We start from the raw sequence: 22,686 nt of genomic DNA on the forward strand, positions 1-22,686 counted from the left end.
AACCCTGACAAGAGTTTTACAAGAAAAAAAATTGTAGATCAACATCTCTCATGAACATAGATGCACAAATTCTCAACAAAATTAGCACAACTGACTTAGCTGCATGTCACCTGGAGGAAAAACTTATAAACAATTTTCCTGGACAATCATGATCACACAGGTGCTGTTCCATTCCCAGTCTGCAGGACTCCAGCTCATGAGATGTCTTTGTATTCTTCCACCGTTGCTCCTGCCACTCCGTATTTGGAATAGGACTTGCTTCTGATTTCTTTGCTCGAATTCCACGGCTGTAGCCATCACTGTTACCATAGTGATGGTCATTTGAACTTGCAAGTTGGAAACAACCAACAACTGGGACAAAGGTGAAGCAAGTAACTGAGATGCAAATTTTAAGTCATTATCCCAAAACTTGGAGATAAATACTATTTGTTGCAATATTGTAAAAATTAAAATTTAATGTAAACACCCATGAGAAACAATATGAAATTTTAAGTAAACACAGGAACCACCCTGCCCTTGCACACTTGCCACACTAAAACCTCACCCTCATCCTGTCAGATCCTATTATTAACTTTATTGTTTCCTGATCTCACTGGGAGAAAAGTTACCATGTCTACTTCACAGCTTCTTCTCCTGGGCTGCTCCTTCGAGGCCAGAATGTCACGAAAATTCTAAATCCAATAATGTTGGGATTGTTCCATATGCAAGAAATAATTTCCTTTCATTTGAAAATATAAACTATTCTATAGTATGTTGCTAATGCTAACTTTATTACATACATTCACAGATTAAAGAAAAAACCTTAATGTGGAAAAGTTTTGGAAAAGCAATGTTACTCTGGTATTTATCTCTGCAGTTTATTGCCACTGTCTACTAGAGCCACCCACCAGAGACACACAAATATACAGGCACAAATGCACACACACAAATACAACCGACTCTGGGATTTTGTGTATTTGTAGCTGTAGATTTCTAAAATTGTTTGAGGCATCATCATTTATGTATCATGGTAGATTTTTCTTGACTTTTTGGTGACTATGCTGATAACTGGAAGTAATGCTCTTCTCAAGGTATTCCAGATCAGTCTAAGAAAGACAAAAGTATTAATCCTTTAAAGATGCCTTTAAATTCTAGACTTTACCCATAAAACATTTGTATAGTAAGATACAAAAGGAGTAGTACTCATTGGGATCTCTGGGCCCATTTCAAAACATGCATTTCTGTATGTGAGAAGGTTGTCAGGAATCAATCAAATATGTTTTTTGGAAAAGGTAAGAGAAAGACCAAATCTAAAAGTAGTAGTAATTAGCTTTCTTCTATCATTTGGTATACAAATCAATACTATCTTGAAAATGACCATCATTGCCACAAGTGACAAGGACTACTGATGATTGGGTACTAATGGTTATACCCTAGAGGAAATGGCATTTGCTGTTCTCCAGCCATTAATATTCATAATGGGGGCTGTAAGTATGGTGCCAACTTCTGAAAGTCCCAGAATTTATGAGAATTTTAATTTTTTTGTGACTATGCTGATAACCAGAAGTAATGCAGTTATCAAAAGCCCCAGTCAGTTAAATAATGATTACTGCAGTCAGAAACATAGAAAGATCAAGAACGAATTCATGTATTTAAGTCATTTTGCTATTACATCTCTTCCTTTAACATATTATTAAGGGGGCATCTAGGTGTATAAGAAAAAAATCCACTTAAAAATATGCTAATGGCTACTGTGCTAGCTAAAATGAATGTTCAATGGAAGATTTTGATGAAAAAATAGATGTCGCAGGCCTCACTGATTTTAATTCCCATTTTAAGAAGAACCACCCTCAATTGCCACCACCACTCCAGATAGTCTACTTTGCCCTTACTATTGGGCATCAGTTTTCATTAACGTGCTGAGCAGTATACAGAAATTTCTGCATCAATGTTGAGTTGCCATTGTCACCTATGACCATTACACAGACAAATGCCTGGATTTTCAAAGTAATTGAGCTACCATCTATCTGTTGCCCTGATTGTGAAGTAAAATTTATGTAATATTTACAGACACATAAAATACAAGAATTGTGAAAAAATAGTTAACTGTGATTTCCTTAATTTCAAATCACTGGTGTTGGTGAATACTGACACATGCAGATATGCGTTTGCCTCCGCTTTTCCAGGGAGTGCATATATCTCCGCCCCATTGGAGTAAAACAAATGGGAGCAGTCATATTATTAAACCAACAAGCACAAATATCCTGCTTCCTAGCCCTAGTTTGGAATTGATACAAGCCCACCAGTACTTCCAAACTTGGTACCAGAAAAGGCATGAATCAACTTACAATAGTTTTAAAATAACTTTTAGGCTCTTGAAATATAAGTGCATTTTTCTCCATGTGAAGGAAGCTGGTCTGCAGTAAAAGGGAATAAAACCAGCAGGATAGAAAAAATGGTCAAGTCCTTGTTTCTAATTGTTATGGCCTTACCCTTCAATCAGTTTTATTTCCAAACATATCCTAAATTACATTATATACCCTAATATCTTCTCAATAAATTCTGTATTTTATCTTGAGAGCTAATTTGAATTGGGTTTCTGTTGATTAAAACCAAAAGAATTTAGACTAACAGAAGTATTAATTTGGCAAAAGATCTTTCTGGTTAGTGCATTTTCTGTTACTATAAAGTATGAATTTCTAAAAGTCATTTTCAATGCAGAATATACGAGATATGTAGAAGAGCATACACTTTTCAAACATGATTCTGAATGTTGATGGCAGTAGTGACAATTTGAGGAGTAACATTTAGGGACAGGCTAGTTGAATGACATAAGGTTCCCTCAAGGAGCATGCTCAGGAATATCTTTAACCTCCATTCTTTCGGTCTGCCAAAATTTGGATTGCCTGACTTCCCTGGCATGGATCAGACTTCTAACAATGGTCAGATGAAAATTTCTGGTCAGAAAGAGAACTTGGAACAGAACTTGGGCAAAGTATTTCATATGCCTTTATATTTCATGTCAAATATAATATTCAAACAATGCTGGGGTATTTCCAGAACTGCCTATTTGGACATTTTAAACCTTTTGAATATCCTTAGTTCTTGACCTGCTCATTCACATTTGAGAGCACATGACACAAGAGGGTTCCCATAGCCTCCCATAGGTAAAACTTCTGCAGTGATTTCCAGGCTACTGATTCAGCAATAGAGACAATATTCTGATGATTTTTTATTACATTTCCCAGGATAAAGGCTGCAGGGTTTTTTTGTTTTTTTGTTTTTTTTTTTGAGACGGAGTCTCGCTCTGTAGCCCAGGCTGGAGTGCAGTGGCCGGATCTCAGCTCACTGCAAGCTCCGCCTCCCGGGTTCACGCCATTCTCCGGCCTCAGCCTCCTGAGTAGCTGGGACTACAGGCGCCCGCCACCTCGCCCGGCTATTTTTTTTGTATTTCTTAGTAGAGACGGGGTTTCACCGTGTTAGCCAGGATGGTCTCGATCTCCTGACCTCGTGATCCGCCCATCTCGGCCTCCCAAAGTGCTGGGATTACAGGCTTGAGCCACCGCGCCCGGCCAGGCTGCAGGGTTTTGCCCAGATTACATTTCTGTTCATGGAGTATTCCAGTGAGGCTTCTACTTGAGTTAAATTTTCATTAAACATCACCAAAGTGAACTCTCATTAAACGTTATTTGGCTTTGCTTGGGAAAAAAGACACAAGCCTCTCCCTTAACAGATTGGAAATACATATGAAGGGAGCTTGCTATATTAGAGCCTATATTCTATTGATTTTACAGGAAAGGAATCCATTTTTATAGAAATAGGCCTTGGATTAACAAAAAATATTCATCATGTTTATGTTTCCTTTGTTCTTTTGTGAAGAAAATACATCATCACAGTGTTTATCTAAGATTAAAAAACCCTTAGGGGACTGTGCCAAAGATAACTCATAACACTCCATTATTACTTCAAAATATCCAGAGAGACCTCTGCTAGCACAGCCAAGCTTTCAACTTTTAAGGAAATCATTTCTAAAAAGTCAGCCATCAGCCAAAAGAGATAATTTTATATACATTTAAATAGTCATATTACCTAAATTGCCTAAAATTATACATAATTTCCATGTTTACAGTAATCAAACTAGAAATAGAAGTTTCATGCTGCTGTTTTCAGTAGTGGTTTGGAGGATAGTGACGAGACACTGCAGCTTATTTTTATTATACCAAAAGTATAGCTAATGGGTTTCTCAGAAAACTATTGCCCCCATTTAAATTCATTTGTGGGAGAAATTAAAATTCTTCTCCACTTTCCAGTTGTTAGAATAAGGTACCTCCCACCTTGTGAATGCTGTCATATGACCACAACTACCTATGTATTCCAATTGCCATTTAGGAAGAAAATAAAAGCAAGGAAGGAAAATAAAGCAAGAAGGCCAATGGCCTTAGATTAACATCATAAAAGGCAAGATGAGACTTATAGAAATCTCAAAGGAGGTCTACAAAATCTGAAAGAGAAAATACGTAAAATGAATGGCTCTGTTTATGTTGATGAGAGTCTCTATACTGCTAGTTTCCGAAAAACTTATTTCACTGTCCTTAATTTTTTTATTCACTAAGAAACAATGACTTGTCACTCGTGTTCAAAATTGTTCTAGATACTACGTGTGACATAGAGGAGAACTGGTACTTATCCTTCAAATAGCCATAATCCACAAAAACACATGGATTGCTGTTCTGCTTATGAATATTTTCAGGATCCATATTTAGTCAATTTTACTAAGTAAAATTTTTAGCCTTGCTACTTATTGCCTGTGATGGGGCAGGGTATTCTGGATTGCTGCATAAACATTTTAGTAATCTTGCTCAGGATACCATTAAGTCCAGATTTAAAAGTATGCCTCACATTTATCAGTTCACTTTCTGATTCTGTTCTCCAAAGTCAGCTTTTGGAGATGCTACTAGCCAGGAATATTTCTTTGAAATTTCAGTTATTTGCATATGTTTTCCAATTGTGAGATGACTGAATGATGATATAAATTTAATTGCAGTAGTTCAGAGTACTGTCCCTTGATAACACCCCAGGGAAAACAATATGACTGATTCAAGACAGGCAAGGCCCCAAATTAGGGCTTACCCCAGGAGGGTTTTTGGCTTCGCACATAAAAGAATTCAAGGGCAAGAAAGTGCTATTAGACAGCAATCTTTTATTGAAATGGACTCCTCCTTGTTGAGCAGGGCTAACTCTTTTGCAGTGCACCTGGAGTTGGCAGTAGCAGCTCATGGGTTGTTGGCAACTGTATTTATACCCACTTATACCTACTTTCACTTACATGCAAATTAAGAGGTGAGTTAATGCAAATTGAGGAGCTGGTTATTCATAACTTTCTAGAAAAAGGGGCAGTAACTTCTAGGTCATTGCCATGGAAAAGGGCAGTAACTTCTGGGTTGCCATGATATTTGTGAATTGTCATGGGGCTGGTGGGAGTCTCTTATGCTAATGAGCAGCGAGGGCAATTAAAGGTTGCCTTCAGCACCACCTGATACTTCCTGCAGGGTTTTTGACTTCAATTGTGCACCACCTGCTGGTTCCTGCCAGTTTCTTCATTTTGTCCCATCAGCAGGGAAATAAGTCATGCTGATGTCCTGCCTCACTACTTATCTGACAAATGTCTTATATATCTTAAGCAGACAACTTGGAAACTAGTCTGACAACTGTCAAAAAGTAAAAGTAAAAAAAAAAAAATCACTTGCACCAACAAATGTGGCAATACATCCAGGGAAACTCCTGCTTTCAAGGCTTGGGACTAATCCTCTGTGGTTTGAGAGCTGTACTCTCTGGACTTCAGGCTCCATCCTCTGAACCATCCTTCCTTTTTCATTTGAATTGGCACATGTTTTTAGCTAAGCAGTTTTATCAGTCTATTTCTTGCTTACAGAATTTGGAGAGGGGGAGTACCACATCCTTCTTTAGTTAGTTCTCTCTATCCCTTTCAGTTCAAGCCGGCAGTGTTTCTGCTGATTAAACATTCTCAATAACCTTATTTCTTGTGCATTTCACAGGGATTCAATTTACTAAACAAGAGACTCCTTTGAAGTTATTTCCTGAGTAATTATGTCTATATTCCTGGCTTCTGCTGATGTGGCTGAAGATATCCATGTCATGTACCTAGTCTCTTCAAAGAACTTCTGTATGATTGACTACCTGATTCTTTCAAGGCACTAGTAAAAGGTTGTCCTGATATGTCTGTGGCTTTCTCTGCAGAACATGTATCCTTAGCAGTGAATCTCCTGATTTTAACATCTTTTGTAGTCTGAGTAGGGTGAGAATTTCCCCAACCATCAAGTCCTGTTTCCTTTTTGCCTCACAGTTCTTCTCTCAATCTAATTCCTCTCATTCTTTTCCCTCTCACATTTTACTATAAGCAGCAAGAAAAAAAACAGACTGTACATTCAACCCTTTGCCTGAAAATCTCAGTGAAATCTCCCAAGTTCATTGCTCACAAGTTCTTTCTACATAACTACAGGACACAATTCAGCTAAGTTTTCTCCCACCATATAAAACGATTCCCTTTTCTTCAATTTCCAATAATATCTTCCTCATTTCTGCACCCTCACCAGCAGAAACTTTAACATCCGTATTTCTACCCACAATCTATTTAAAGTGATGTAGGTATTCTCTAAGGCAACATATTTCTCCACCATGCTCCTCACTTCATTCTGAGTCCTTACTAGCAGATTTGTTGACGACGTATTTCTACTAACAGTCTGTCCAAAGCAAGCGAGGCTTTTTCTGTCATACCTGTCAAAGTTCTTCCAGCCTCTGCCCACTTTCCAATTCAGAAGCCACTTGCACATTTTAAGTGTTTATTACAGTAGCATTTCACTTCCGGGTATCAAAATCTGTGTTCAAGTTCAGCCAGAGAAACAGGCAGCAGGAGATGTATGGTAATCAGTTTATTGCAAGGAAGTGACTTATTCAGTTGTGAAAGGTGCCTAGACAAGTCCAAAATCTGTACAGCAGGCAGTTAGGAGGGGCAGGTTGGAACTCTGGGGCATAAGCTGAAGCTGCTGTCCTTAAATGAAATTTCTTTTTCATCTTAGGGAAGACTCAACTCTGCTTTTATGGCCTTTCCACTGATTGAAATAGACCCACCCAGATTATCTAAGAGAGTCTCCCTATTTTAAGTTTAGCTGATTGGCAACCTTAATTCCGTTTGAACCTTAATTTCTTTACAATATAACATATTCATAGGTTCTGGGGATTAGGGCAGGAACATCTTGGCAGTCATTATTTTGCATGCAATACGATTCTAGAGTATCTGCAAAGTTGAGAAGCTCCTGGAGACAGAAAAGTCCTGACAAGAGAGCAGAAGTTTTTCCTCAAATAATTTAACTCCTTCACTAACATATCCTTTAATAAATTTTGTTTGGTTAACTAATATTAGTTCTACAATGTAATTTCTTTCAAATTCCTTATGAATCAGAATAATGCCACCATCCAAAGACAAGTAGATGCTGGCATTCTGTACCATCGGAAGCTCCTCTAAGCCCAGAATTTGGGACTCAATTAAGATTTTCCTGCTGTGGCAAGAGGAAATTGCAGGACATGAATTAGTTGGTCCTAGTGTCTATTGGCCTTATAGGAACACCTTAAACACAGGAAATCTGGGTATTAGAAAGCCTGTCTAGCCCCCCGATAGGATCATAACGTTAGATAGAAATAAGAAAGAACCCATCAGTCTTTTCTATGTTAATTTACATGAGAAAGAATACATTATGCAGATATATTTTTATGAGATGACATATGTGTTTTAGAATGAAAGTCTGATGCTTATAAGTGTGATCTTGAAAACAGTAGCTTAAAATTATCCATGTTGCTCCCTATTGGAAAAAACAAAACTCCAAATATGAAGCTTGGAATAAATTACACGTGGATAAATATGAAATGATTACACCCTGAGCTTTTATCAAAAAATCAGAGCTGTGTAAATAAGAAAAACTATAAAAAAAACTTTAAAATATAACTTCAAAAATCATATTCTTATGTAGTGTCATATAGTGTGACAGGTACTTTCAAAATTAGAGTTATGTTTATTAGGTGGGGTTAACTTTCATATTACCCTTCGGGAATGAATACTATTAATTTATTCAGAAATATGAAATTTCCTGATATAAAATATTTATAATAATACAATAATTTGAAAACTAATTATCTAACAACCAGGCCAAGGAAATAAGTAACATTACTAAAGACAATAGTAGAAATTTAAAAAAAAAGTAGAATTAAAGATTACTAAAGGGTTAAAAAAAACTAAGGTGAAAAGTGAGGAAGACAAAATTAACAGACGATAGGAAAGCTTCAAATACCTACATTATTCTAGAAATTCTGATTTCCTCCTAGAGTCCTGGCTCAGAATATTGGGTAATATAGGCTTCAAGAACTTGAAATCATTACTTTCAGAGCCTCCTGTCAGACACACCTCGTACTGGTAGCTCTGGGATAGGGTCCCGGTGCCGCTCACGTCCACCAGATGCCCTGGAAAGGGGCCCTTGGGCACCGAACAGCGACCTACCGAGGCCGCCCTGCTCCTCCTGCACAGCCGCACCGCCACGAACAGGAGCACCGACAAGAGGAAGAGCGAAGACACCGAGGCCAACGCCACCACCAGGTAGACGGTAAGCGAGTCGGCCTGGGCCTGGGCCGGGGCCGCCTCTGGGAGAGGCAGGTAGGGCTGGGAGAAGCCGTCCACTAGGAGCAAGTGCAGCGTGGTGGTGGCCGAGAGCGGAGGCTCGCCATTGTCCTTGACCAGCACCACCAGCCTGTGCTTGGCCGCCTCGCGCTCGCTCAGCAGCCTGGCGGTGCGCACCTCGCCATTGTGCGCCCACACGCGGAACAGCCCGGGCTCCGTGGCCTTGAGCAGCTGGTACGACAGCCAGGCGTTCTGGCCCGAGTCGCCGTCCACCGCCACCACCTTGGTCACCAGGTAGCCTGGCTCGGCCGCCCGGGGCACCAGCTCTGTGCAGGGCGCGGAGCCGTTCTGCAGCGGGTACAGCACGAAGGGCGAGTTGTCGTTGGCGTCCAGCACCAGCACGCGCACCAGCGCCTCGCTGCTCAGCTCTGGGGACCCGCGGTCTGTGGCGCCCACGCGGAACTCGAACTCCTGCAGGGTCTCGTAGTCCAGCGATCGGAGGGCGAACAGGTGGCCGTTGTCTGTGTTGATGGAGACCAGGGAGGCGAGGGGCAGGTGCGGGTCCTGGGGCGGCAGCAGCGAGTAGGTGACCTGGGCGTTGGTGCCTGAGTCTCTGTCTGTGGCGCTGACGCTGCCGATGTGCAGCGCGGGGCTGTTGTTCTCGCGGACGAACAGGGTGTAGGAGGTTTGGGTGAAGGCGGGGGCGTTGTCATTGACGTCGGAGACCAGCACGGTTATGCAGTGCTCGGTTTTCAGCCTTGGGGTCCCCAAGTCTGTGATGGTGATGGTGATGTTGTACTGGGCTCTGTTCTCTCTGTCCAGCGCCCCTTCTGTTACCAGCCTGTAGAAATTCTCAACAGACGGTTTTAGCTTAAAAGGAACACCATCCTGAATTGAGCAAATCATTTTTCCATTTTCCCCAGAGTCTCGGTCTCGAATCCTAAACAGGGCCACTTCTGTCTCTGGAGAATTCTCGGGAATAGGGCTGGTAAGTGATGAAATACTTAGTTCCGGGAAGTTATCGTTAACATCTAGCACCTTAACAGAGACAGAGCATTTTCCAGAAAGTCCCCCGCCATCAGATGCCTCTATATCTAGATCATATGAGGATATTGTCTCAAAATCTAGTTTTTTAATTAGTCGAATTTCTCCTGAAAGGCTGCTTAGCTCAAAAGGTTCGTTTATCTCCTGAGAGCTGTAAGAAATGGAGTATGATATCTCTCCATTCGGCCCAGTGTCTAAATCCCTAGCAGAGACCTTGACAACTAGGGAGCCTATTGGGCTGTTCTCTGAGACCTGCACCTCGTAGAGCGCCTGTGCAAACTCCGGGGCATTGTCATTGACGTCCAAGACCAAGATGAGGATCTGGACAGTGCCAGATCGGGGTGGAGAGCCACCGTCCACCGCTGTCAAGGTTAATCTGAGCTCGGCCTGCTCCTCGCGATCCAGTTCTGTGTCCAGCACCAGCTCTGGGTATTTCCTGCCATCCCCTTGGGTGCGAGTGGAAACATGGAAATGAGAATTGGGAGAAATATTGTAGTTTTGAATGTTGTTGCTGCCCACGTCCAAGTCCCGAGCTTTTTTCAGAGGAAACACAGTCCCAAGGGAGCTAGTTTCTGGGATTTTCAGGGTCATTTCTCTTTCAGGAAACTCAGGAGAATGATCATTTATGTCTCTCACTAGTAGTTCAGCTCGCAATATTTCCAAAGGTTTTTTCAGTAACACTTGGAAATGCATTATACAGGGCTCGCTGGGGCCACACAGCTTCTCCCGGTCCAGCTTCTCATTTAATATCAACTGCCCGGTCTGCAGATCAAGCTGCAAGCCTTGTTCGTTATCCTCAGAAACTACCCGGGCTCCCCGCTCGGCTAGCTCCCCCACTCCCAGCCCTAGGTCATTGGCCAGGTTAGCCACAAAAGAACCTCTCTCTGCTTCCTCCATCACAGAATAGCGACGGGGTTCCCAGCCTGCCAGAGCCACTTCCAGTAAAAGAAGAAGAATCAGGACTTGCCTTTGTTCAGGAAAGCGCTCCCCTGTAGGCTCCATCTTTACTTCTGCACACCTCCCTTTCAAGGAATCGGAGTCAGTGCTACTTCAGGGAGCGATGGGACAGAGGCAGTGATCGATCTGCCCGTTGATAACCTGTCCGGAAATGTAGGAGAATAGCATTCTCCGGAGACACTGGTCCGTGCTCTGCTAACGGACTTCCCCCTTAGGCTGGAAGAGGTCTGAAGTAGCTCGTAGCATTTCATGGGCTTCGTTTCCTTTTTTTGAAGCCTTAGCCTGCAGCGCCACCATGCGTTGTCTTTACTTCGAAACGAATTGCTACAATTGATCTATTCTCCATTCTATTAGGAGTTTGGAAAATGGGAGAAAATGATGTAATCACAATATCACGCAATTATAATTATTAATTTCTTCATTCAAAGGGGTATTTTTGGTCTCTATGTGCCAAATTATGATACGCATCAGTAAACAACCCAGACATGGTCCCCACCGTCCAGAGCCTGTAGTCTGGGTGGGGTGCTCTGAGGGAAATTGAGAAGTGAAAGAAGACATAATAGGGATCAGTCATCTTATAATAATAATAACCCATAGCCACGTGATTTCTTAACATTTTCTCATCAAAACAAAATGAATTCTTTGATTTCTTTCAAGTTCTAGACAGCCTGTGTACCAGAATTGTGCTCCCATTGGTTGAATTACATCAAGAAAAAGCTACATGTTCATTCCAGGGTGATAGCCTTTCTACATAAAGTCAGAGAGTTACGATTTTATGAAAATTTTAAACTGTGGAAAAAAACATATGAAGGCACTTCCTATATCTCTTACTTTGCTTTTTCTTTTTTTTTCTTTTTCTTTTTCTTTTTTTTTTTTTTTTTGAGATGGGGTCTTGCTCTATTGCCCAGTAGTGAATGCAGTGGTACAATCACTGCTCGTTGCAGCCTCAGCTGCCCAGGCTCAAGCGATCCTCCCACCTCAGCAACTGTAGCTGGGACCACGGTTGCACATCACCATGCCTGGCTAATGTTTTAATTATTTGTGAAGATGAGGTCTTGCTATGTTGCCCAGGCTGGTCTCAAATTTCTGAGCTCAAGAAATCCTCCCGCCACAGCCTCCCAAAGTGCTGAGGTTATAGGCACGAGTTGCTGTACCTGGCCCTGCCTTGTCTCTCTCAGATTTATTATCATCAGACGTAGTATAGATGTACTCATTTCATTGTTTCCTTTCTGTTTCAATCTCACGTGTTAGAACTTCATTTTGTTCACTGCTGCATCGCCAATATCTAAAATAATCCCCGGCACACGATAGGTGCTCAATAAATATTTGTTAAATAGATACATCAATGAATCACAATTAATTAAAAAATGCTGACAGATAGGTTCTCCTCCTACTGTAGAAGTCCCCCTCTTCTGCTGGGATTCAAGTCCATTATATAAGATGGATAAACAAAGACAGCATGTTCATAAGGTAGGTATTTCCTATGCCCTTTAAATAGTAACGAGAAGTAACTCAGAATGGCCTAAAATGTCATTTCATTAAGTGGCAAAATAACCTAGCTACCCATAAGCAAGGGATATATTATATAATAGAAAGAAACACCATAACAAGATTATCATGACCCTAAATATAATGATTATGTCTCTTTTAGACACACATTTTTCATTGTCAAGGTTTTTTTTACAGTAATGTTATTATGACACTTATGATATTCAAAACACTCATATAATAAAATTTTCTAAGACTTTCTATTAAACATTTCAAAGACTGTACCATTGGAAAGATCCTTCAGTTTTTTTCAAAATTATATATTATAGAAAACCTAGTGCATGCCCCTTACAGACTACTAATATTTTACAACCTCCTTGATCCCAAATGTTGTCATATTAATATGAAAAGCCACAATGAAAACTTAATAGTAAGAAAGGTCTGACTTACCAACAATGCAAGAATATCTAATATGCTTTTGACAACAAAAACCTCACTTAGGTCTCTTAATTAGAGGAAATTTATTAAAGAGCACATATTTGTCTCCAAAAACGCAAGGGAAAAGCAGACTTGGGAGGGACTGGAAAATCTAAAACAGGAAAATCTACAACAAGGTCATTCTTTTGATATCTTCTTTTTTCTTGTCTCTCAGTAGATTGATGTCCTGTATTTCTTTTCAGATGTTTAGCCAGATATGACACCACTTTCTGGTTATGTTCCTAACAAAGAGACTATATTGTATCTGGTTTCTAAAGCCATTTTTTTTTTAAATAGAGAGAATCAGATTAGGCCAGCTAAGATCATCTTATTTTTGTGTTTGAAATCACAGAGGGAGTTGGGTCATATAAAATAAATGTGGCTGCAACATTACACTTCTGCTAAAGACAGGGAGAAGTTTCCAGAAAAAGATCAGGTGGGCTAGATAGACACTACAAAAGGGAGCTATGATTTTTTAAATCTTGAGATAATCTAATAATCATTAAATAATGCTCATATGGAGGGGCGAGGTGGCTCATGCCTGTAATCCCACACTTTGGGAGGCAGAGACGAGTGTATCACTTGAGGTCAGGAGTTTGAGACCAGCCAAACTCCAGGAGCCACTCTGAGTTTGGCCAACATGGTGAAACCCCATCTCTACTAAAACAAGGGGCTTGTAATCCCAGCTACTTGGGAGGCTGAGGCAGGAGAATCACTTGAACCGGGGAAGCGAGGTTGCAGTGAGCGAGATTGCGCCATTGCACTCCAGCCTGGGCGACAAGAGTGAAACTCTGTCTCAATAATAATAATACTAATGCTTATATATGTTATATAATAGAGGTTATTAAAAGAGCAGAAAAGTCTTTAAGTTTGGGAAAAAATGTAGTCTTTCCCACATCATGCTATTGTGAAGTAAAACCAATTTTTGCAGACACTTCTCCATTTAAAAATTCAAGACAGGTAAGCATAAGACAGATTAAACAGAGTATGTACTAATAATCACTATATCATCGTTCTTGTCTTCTAAGCATCAAAAGTTTAGAAAAGCTTTCTTTAATGAAACAGAATGGGGCTGGAATCTTCAAATCAACAGCCTGTGATTTTGAAAAGTTGATAAATTGAACAAATATGACTTTTCATTAGTGAGTAAACTTGAAAGTTGTATTCATCAAAATGGACATGATAAAAGGATACTAAGTATGAACAAATAATCAAAGAAAATGTCTAATCTTAACTAGGAAAATGAAAGCAGCAAAATCTTAGAAAATCTATATAGAATAAAAAACATAACAGAGACTTAATATATTGATAAAGAACTAACCTTTACCCTTAATGCTCTGAAAAATATACAGATTCTTAATTGAATCCAAAACCATTTACAAAGTTGGACTTATCCTACCGTCATTCAGAGCGCCCGGATGCTTAGGGATAACAGACTTCAGGAATTTGAACTCATTTGTTGGGGAGCTTCCAGTCAGACACACTTCATACTGGTACCTCTGGGATAGAGTCCTGGTGCTGCTCATGTCCACCAGATGCCTGGAAAGGGGTCCTCGGGCACCGAGCAGCGACCCACCGAGGCCACCCTGCTCCTCCTACACTGCCGCACCGCCACGAACAGGAGCACTGAGAGAGGAAGAGCGACCATACCAAGGCCAACGCCATCACCAGCTGGACGGTGAGCAAGTCGCCCTGGGCCTGGGCTGGGGCCGCCTCTGGGAGCGCCAGGTAGGACTGGGAGAAGTCATCCACCAGGAGCGCGTGCAGCGTGGCGGTGGCCGAGCGCGGAGGCTCGCCCTTGTCCTTGACCAGGACCACCAGCCTGTGCTTGGCCACGTCGCTCTCGCTCAGCAGCCTGGCGGTGTGCACCTTGCCATTGTGTGCCCACACATCGAACAGCCCGGGCTCCGTGGCCTTGAGTAGCTGGTACGACAGCCAGGCGTTCTGGCCCGAGTCGCCATCCACCGCCACCACCTGGGTCACCAGGTAGCCCGGCTCGGCCGCCCGGGGCACCAGCTCTGTGCAGGGCGCGGAGCCGTTCTGCAGCGGGTACAGCACGAAGGGCAAGTTGTCGTTGGCATCCAGCACCAGCACGCGCACCAGCGCCTCGCTGCTCAGCGCCAGGAAGCCGCGGTCTGTGGCGCCCACGCGGAACTCGAACCCCTGCAGAGACTCGTAGTCCAGCGACCGGAGGGCAAACAGGTGGCCGTTTTCTGTGTTGATGGAGACTAGGGAGGCAAGGGGCAGGTGCGGGTTCGGTGGCGGCAGCAGCGAGTGTGTGACCTGGGTGTTGGTGCCTGTGGCGGTGACGCTGCCAATGTGCAGGGCGGGGCTGTTGTTCTAGCTGACGAACAGGATGTAGGAGGTTTGGGTGAAGGCGGGAGCGTTGTCATTGACGTAGGAGACCAGCACAGTTATGTTGTACTCGGTTTTCAGCCTAGGCGTTCCCTAGTCCAAGGCTGTGATGGTGAGTTGTACTCGGCTCTAAACTCTCTGTCCAGTAGTCCTTCTGTTAACAGCCAGTAGAAATTCTCAACGGAAGGTTTCAGCATGAACGGAACATCATTTTGAATTACGCAAACTATTCTTCCATTTTCCCCAGAATCTCGGTCTGGAATGCTGAAAAGAGCTACCACATCTCGGGAGAATTTTCGCGGATGGGGCTTGTAAATGAAGCCATGGTCAGTTCTGGAGCGTTATCGTTGATATCTACCACCTGTATTATGATGGCGCATTTTCCATAAAGACCTGCCCCATCACAGGCTTTAATATCCACCTCATATGACACAATTTTTTCAAAATCTAATTTTCTGATCATTTTAATTTCTCCCGTTCGTTCATTAAGTGCAAATGTCTTAGAAATCTCTTCATCACCATAAAAAGTGAGTAGAATATTTCACCATTAATTCCCATGTGTAAATCTCTAGCGGAAACAGTGGCAACAAGGGATTCCAGGGGGCTGTTTTCTGATATCTGCACCTGATAGAGTGACAGCACACACTCAAGCACATTGCCATTGATGTCCAAGGTTTCAAGGAGGACCAGAGCAGTTCCAGTTCTGGGAGAAGCCTCGCCATTTACTGCCATGAGAGTTAACCCGAACTCAGCCTGCTCCTCTGGATCCAGGGCTTTGTCTAGAACCAGCTCTGGGTATTTTCTGCCTTCACTGCCATTTTGGGTGAGAACGTGGACATGGGAGTTGGGGTTGATGGTGTAGTTTTGAGTGTTATTGATGCCCACATCCAAATCTTGTGTGTTTTTCAGAGGAAACACAGTTCCTGGAGGAGTATTTTCCATGATTTTCAAAGTAATTTCTACTTCTGGGAATACAGGGGAATTGTCGTTTATGTCACTGACCAAAAGTTTAAACCTATATACCTCCAAAGGTTCTTCCAGTAACACTTGGAATTGCAGCACACAAGGCTCAGTGAGGTCACACAATTCTTCCTCATTCAGTTTCTCATTTACTTGCAGGTCTCCAGTCTGAAGGTTCAGCTGAAAATATTTTTTTGTTACTGTTAAAAATGACCCGAGCCCTCCTCAGGGTTATTTCTCTTACTTCTAGCCCTAGGTCCTTTGCTACATTGGCCACAAAAGAACCGCTTTCTGTTTCTTTTGCTACAGTATAAACATTCCGCTCCGCGCAAGTCTGAGACAGCATAACAAAGAGAAGCAGCACTTGCCTTATTCTAGGAAAATGCTCCTTTTCAGCTCCATTTCTCCAACACCAACAGCATTCAGGGTCTGGATGCCTATGTTGGGTCAGTAGGCAGTCTGCTCTGGGAATCAATCCTTGCCACAACTCAATTTTCTGTTAAGAAAGCCTCTTCTCTTTGATGGGTCTAATGACTGCTAGCCCAGTAGATGAAGAGATTCATTCTAACACTTCAGGGGTATGAACTTAAGTGATATACTAGCTAAAGCTGGTTTATTATGCAAACTCAATAGGTAGCTTAAGGAGTTGTGGATAACTTATTTGTGAATATTGTCTAAGGACTGTGAGCTTGCTATGTTGAATTGTTACAGTATCTAAAATAATTTGTAAAGAGCATCACCATCTATTGTTAATAATGAGATACACACATGTTGAAGCTGAGAGTCACTGAAACCTTTAAGAGGGAGACAGCTAAGATCATGGATATAAAGGCTGAAGTTAAAGTAAAAAGTAAAATGCAGAAGAAAATATGTTAAGTTCACCTGAAATAGCAGGTTAAGCATATTCCCAACTGGAGAAGATCTCAACTCATTTTTAGTAAGCAATCATATATCTCTTGTGGATTCATTGGAATCCTGAAACCCTAGCATGGAACTGAAATTCTTACTTCTAAGGAAAGAGAAAACATTTTCGGGGAGGAGACTTGGGGGTCTTCCCAACTCTGCCAACTTTAACCAATGTTCTACTCACAATGTTTAAATAATATACACTATTATGTGTTCTGGTATTCTAATTATCTAGCTAACTGAGAAAACTAAGGATGAGCCAAGTGTAAGAATTGTGGTTTATATTGGTTTCTCTTAAGGTATAAATAGCTCAAATCAACATTCTACTTTAGAATGTTTTCTTCTATACAAACAAATTTGATTAAACTTTCAAAATATGAGAACATGCCAGTCACAGTCAAAATCTGATGGACAATTTTCCTTATAGAAATATATTGGTCATGGATCCAAATTCACTATTATGTGTCCAAGAAAATGCGTCCTGAATGTCTATGCATTTTTTAATATTAATGGGATAGAAGCTTGTACCTATGTCAGTAACCTAATGGATCAAAGTTAGTTTTTCATTCCCATCTTTCTTCTCTTGGTTAAAGTTTCTCCTTTCTAAGATCTTAGCTCCTAGGCTTGGCAGAAACTTAAATTTTTTCATGAGGTTTTCTAGCAATAGGGTATATTAATTAAATGTTTATTACTATAACTGCAATCATGAGTCAATCCATATTATCCATAAATTGGGATTATTTATGGAGCAAGAAGATTTTACATTACATGACAAAAATAATTTTGTTCACGCTGAGCTTAACAAGCAATTTTTAAAAGAAAGAGTCTGCTAAGGAAGGTATGATGATCCTGAGAAAAGGTACAGAAACCTAAAACTTAACAATTCTAGTGTTATTATTATTATTTAAACTAAAAGTATTATTTAAAAGTAATCCTGGGACATATAAAATAATGGAGGGAAAGTTAAGTTAATGAGACATTTCATAAAGCCCTTTGTAGCATTTTTCTGTTGAAAGACCTCATAAATTATTTACAAATTTAAATTTTATTACATAAGCCTCTAGTGTATATTTGTTATCTCTAGGCTTGTACATCCTGTATTTCATTCATTAAGTTAACATTAGAAGCATGCAATAAAAGACCAGGGTTTCAAGGTAGATAGTCTAATTGAGTACTCAAGGTTGTACAAACCTTTCAAGTCTCTTCTGATTTCAAGAAATCCCACTTCAAGATAGGTTAAACAAAGGAATTTTACTATTAGCAATGGAGTCTTACTGTAGAACCCAAGGGCAATTAAACATTGGGGACTTAGGAGGAACTGAACTTAGGTGGACAGGTCTAGAACTAAGTAGCTATTTTAGTCTCTACTGTTTTCTAGGCTTCTGCCTTCTCCACTCTTATTCCTTTTCACTTTTACTTTCCTTCCATTTTCTCTCCCTCTTTTTCTCTCTATCTAGAAACTTATAAACATGGCTACCTCAGCACACGTTCAACATTTATTCAAGAGGAAAAAGTAGATGAACTATATCTCAATCACAAATTTAGGGGTTTGGAGAATGTAGCTATTCCAGCTTAAATTAGGAATCTATCACAGGACCAATAAAAAGTGATCAGGGCTCTTGCCTATAATCCCAACACTTTGGGAAGCTGATGTGGTAGGATTACTAGAGCCCAGGAGTTCAAGACTAGCCCATGTGACATGGCAAGACCCCACTCCTTAAAAAATGTATGGGGGGGGAGGTGTAAGAAAAGAAGGCCTGCAATGGAATAAGCATCACACTAGTGATCGCCTGTCTTGGGTAGTATAGAGAAGTTCTCAGACAAGAAAGGAGCATGAGCTGGATATATACATCTTAATCCAAACAAGGTTTTGAATATATTTAAATAAAACAACATCTACTAGCATATATATGGTTCACACATAATTATGAAAAAAAAAAAAAAAAACCCTCAGTACAGGAAAAATTCTCTGCAATGTTTGCCAGAAAAGTAGAATGAAAAGATCATAGGTTTTAAAAAAAGAAACCTAAATTAGATAACATCTTAGAAACCAACCTAACCAGATAACAAGCAATTATGTTTTTGTTAATATCATGCATTTACTTCTATAATAACATTCTCAATCATATAAAAACTGCTTTGGTTAGAGGATCCACAGTCAGAACACTCAGAAAATAGGAATGAGCCCAGTGTGCAATTAAACTTGAAGGGAAAATAATGTGTATGTGAACATATTATTTGAGGTTGTATTTCAAAACAATGACTAAGTAAATTCCAGCTTTCAATTTTTTCACGATTAAAACAACAAAAAATAGTCTTAAATTCTTGTAACTTCTGAAAACTCTTGAATAAAATGCAGTTACCCAAAATGAAAAACTCTAAATAACAAAAAGATTTCAAAGAAATAGACTCATTCTAAAAGTTCTGCATCATAATCAGATCCCTAATTGAATTCCATGCCATTCAGAAAGGTGGGGCTTTCTCCATTTCGCTGTCCCGGGGCAGCAGATTGGGAATTATCGGCTTCAGGAACTTGAACTCATTTGTCCCGGAGCCTCCTGTCAGACACACCTCGTACTGGTAGCTCTGGGATAGGGTCCCGGTGCCGCTCACGTCCACCAGATGTCCTGGAAAGGGGCCCTCGGGCACCGAGCAGCGACCCACCGAGGCCGCCCTGCTCCTCCTGCACAGCCGCACCGCTACGAACAGGAGCACCGACAAGAGGAAGAGCGACGACACCGAGGCCAACGCCACCACCAGGTAGATGGTGAGCGAGTCGGCCTGGGCCTGGGCCGGGGCCGCCTCTGGGAGAGGCAGGTAGGGCTGGGAGAAGCCGTCCACCAGGAACACGTGCAGCGTGGTGGTGGCCGAGCGCGGAGGCTCGCCATTGTCCTTGACCAGCACCACCAGCCTGTGCTTGGCCGCGTCGCGCTCGCTCAGCAGCCTGGCGGTGCGCACCTCGCCATTGTGCGCCCACACACCGAACAGCCCGGGCTCCGTGACCTTGAGCAACTGGTACGACAGCCAGGCGTTCTGACCCGAGTCGCCGTCCACTGCCACCACCTTGGTCACCAGGTAGCCCGGCTGGGCCGCCCGGGGCACCAGCTCGGTGCAGGGCGCGGAGCCGTTCTGCAGCGGGTACAGCACGAAGGGCGAGTTGTCGTTGGCATCCAGCACCAGCACGCGCACCAGCGCCTCGCTGCTCAGCGCCGGGGAGCCGCGGTCTGTGGCGCCCACGCGGAACTCGAACTCCTGCAGGGCCTCATAGTCCAGCGACCTGAGGGCGAACAGGTGGCCACTGTCTGCGTTGATGGAGACCAGGGAGGGGAGGGGTAGGTGAGGGTCCTGGGACGGTAGCAGCGAGTAGGTGACCAGGGCGTTGGTGCCTGAGTCTCTGTCTGTGGCGCTGACGCTGCCGATGTGCAGGGCGGGGCTGTTGTTCTCGCGGACGAACAGAGTGTAGGAGGTTTGGGTGAAGGCGGGGGCGTTGTCATTGACGTCGGAGACCAGCACAGTTATGTTGTGCTCGGTTTTCAGCCTGGGTGTCCCCAAGTCGGTCACGGTGATGGTAATGTTATATTCATTTCTGATCTCTCTGTCCAGTGGGTGCTCTGTTACCAGAGAGTAAAAATTCTTGAAGGTAGGCTTCAAGACAAAGGGGAGGTTGTCCTGAATTGAGCAAACCATTCTCCCATTGTTTCCAGAGTCTTGGTCTCGTATGCTGAAGACAGCGACCACCATCTCAGGTGAAGAGTTTTCCGGTATGGGGCTGGTAAGAGATGTCATGGCTATTTCTGGCGGGTTGTCATTCACATCTACAACCCGAACTAAAATGTTTGATTTTCCAGAAAGGCTCCCACTGTCAATGGCCTGAATGTTTATGATGTAAGATTGAATAATCTCGAAATCTAGAGGTGCTTTTAAATAGACTTCGCCAGAAATTGGATGGATTTCAAATGTTTTCCGTACATCTCTGGAGACATGGGAAAATGAATAAGACAGTTCTCCATTTATTCCTGCATCTAAATCTGTAGCAGACACTTTGATGATCAAGGAGTCCAGAGGGCTGCTCTCAGGTACATGAACTTCATAGACTGGCTTCTCAAATTCAGGGGCATTGTCATTGACGTCCAGGACCACAACGTTAATCAGTGTAGTCCCAGACCTGGGCGGAGACCCGCCATCCACCGCTGTTAGCGTTAAACTAAGCTCAGACTCCTTTTCTCGATCCAGGGATTGGTCCAGTACCAACTCTGGATATTTTCTGCCCTCATCACTGTGTCGTAATTTAAGGTGGAAATAGGGATTGGGACTTATTGTATAGTTTTGAACACCATTCTTTCCCACATCCAAGTCCTGAGCACTATCTATTTGGAATACAGTTCCTAGAGTAGTACCTTCGGAGACTTTTAGAAGTATATGATTATTTAGGAACGTGGGAGTGTGATCATTTATGTCTTTGACCAAAAGCTCAGCCCGAAAAAATTGCAACGGATTTTCAAATAACACCTGGAAATGCAATATACAAGGCTCTGTGAGATCACAAAGTGCCTCCCGGTCCAGCTGCTCGTTTAAGAGCAAGTCGCCATTTTGTGGATCCAATCGCAAATAAGGTTTATAGTCGTCAAAGATGACTCTGGCGCCCCGTGCAACCAGGTCTTCCACATCCAAACCCATGTCTTTCACCACGTTGGCTATAAATGTGCCGACCTCCATTTCCTCTGCTGTGGAATAGCTCCAGGTCTCAGAACACACCAAAGACCCTCCCAGGAAAACAAAGAAAAGCAGCACTTGCCTTGTCCGCTGAGCTCTTCCCTTTCCCGGCTCCATGGCTTCTTAGCCAAACGTCTTTCTGGCGAAAACGTTTCAACTCAGTCTCTAGCAGCTGTTAAAGTTGCTCCTCTCACCTGTCAGCCTGGACCTTTGGGAATCTAGAAACTCGTAATCCTGTCGCGAAGGTGTTGATGGTGCCCTACCTTTTGAAAGCCTCTTTTCTCCTGGTTTCCCAGCGTTTTCAGTTCCCATGGTTAAGGGAAACCAGAGCATCTGCTGTTACAAAAAATTCACCATCTTATCCTGCAGCGCCACCATGCGACTCTGCAGACTTTCAGGTTTTAGATAAATTCCAATATGTTTCAGACAAAATATTAGTTTTTCTTGAGTGTTTGTCAATAAATTTAAATTATATTCTCCTCCTATATGCCTATTTTCCGAGTTGCATTTTTGTGATATGTGATGCTATTACCTTTCCATCATCAGCCACAATCTGCTACAGCTGTGGTATAGATGTAAGAAGCATATTTAAGATGTAGCCCCTGCCTCAAACGAGTTATGATCTCTCTGTGAAAACAATATATTAAACAACTAAAGATAGTGAAGAATACTCTCACATGTAATTGACTTAGTAGGCAAGAGATTTTTAGGAAAATTGGAAATGAGAATTAGAGGTCTTAGCTGTCTCCACAACTACTCAGAAAAGAGGAATGAGATCATCTACTTGAAAATGAACCTGGTATACGAAAACAGTTGCTTTGGAAAGGTTGGACATTTTGAGCTGCATAAATGGTACCATTTATTTAGGGATACTCAGTAGGAGACTTAGCTGGCAGGAGTAGAAAATAAATGCTCAAAAGTAGTGAGTAAAGTAAAATATTTCTGGTTTTTAATGTAAGAGCAAGTCCAGTTAAACATTTTTTTAAATGTGAACAAATTAGACCTCAGTTGAGTTGTGAAACTGAATTTCATCATTTGCAGACCCAGGCTTTCCATAGGCACAATTCTAAGTATGTCTATCTATCTATTAATTAATTAGTTTAGCAGATAGTTATTGAGAA

General features: G+C 42.0%; 2 protein-coding genes and 1 pseudogene across 2 annotated transcripts; all 3 read right to left on the reverse strand.

Moving 5' to 3' along the window:
* Positions 1-8,101: 8,101 nt before the first annotated feature.
* PCDHB15 (protocadherin beta 15) lies at positions 8,102-11,405 on the reverse strand. Its single transcript, XM_050795026.1, has one exon. It carries the CDS (start codon positions 10,709-10,711, stop codon positions 8,348-8,350), a length of 2,364 nt encoding a protein of 787 aa, XP_050650983.1. The 5' UTR covers positions 10,712-11,405; the 3' UTR covers positions 8,102-8,347.
* Positions 11,406-11,497: 92 nt separating this feature from the next.
* LOC126957307 (protocadherin beta-15-like) lies at positions 11,498-16,292 on the reverse strand (annotated as a pseudogene).
* On the reverse strand, positions 11,498-21,940 carry LOC126957303 (protocadherin beta-18). The gene has a single exon (XM_050795025.1). It carries the CDS (start codon positions 21,680-21,682, stop codon positions 19,316-19,318), a length of 2,367 nt encoding a protein of 788 aa, XP_050650982.1. The 5' UTR covers positions 21,683-21,940; the 3' UTR covers positions 11,498-19,315.
* Positions 21,941-22,686: the final 746 nt, after the last annotated feature.

Source organism: Macaca thibetana, chromosome 6, assembly GCF_024542745.1.
Source record: "Macaca thibetana thibetana isolate TM-01 chromosome 6, ASM2454274v1, whole genome shotgun sequence".
In the NCBI taxonomy this organism is placed as follows: Eukaryota; Metazoa; Chordata; class Mammalia; order Primates; family Cercopithecidae; genus Macaca; species Macaca thibetana.

What these genes read in the sequence shown, in the direction of transcription:
- PCDHB15 (XM_050795026.1), bottom strand. Translation starts at nt 10,711, where the DNA reads ATGGAGCCTACAGGGGAGCGCTTTCCTGAACAAAGGCAAGTCCTGATT.
- LOC126957303 (XM_050795025.1), bottom strand. Translation starts at nt 21,682, where the DNA reads ATGGAGCCGGGAAAGGGAAGAGCTCAGCGGACAAGGCAAGTGCTGCTT.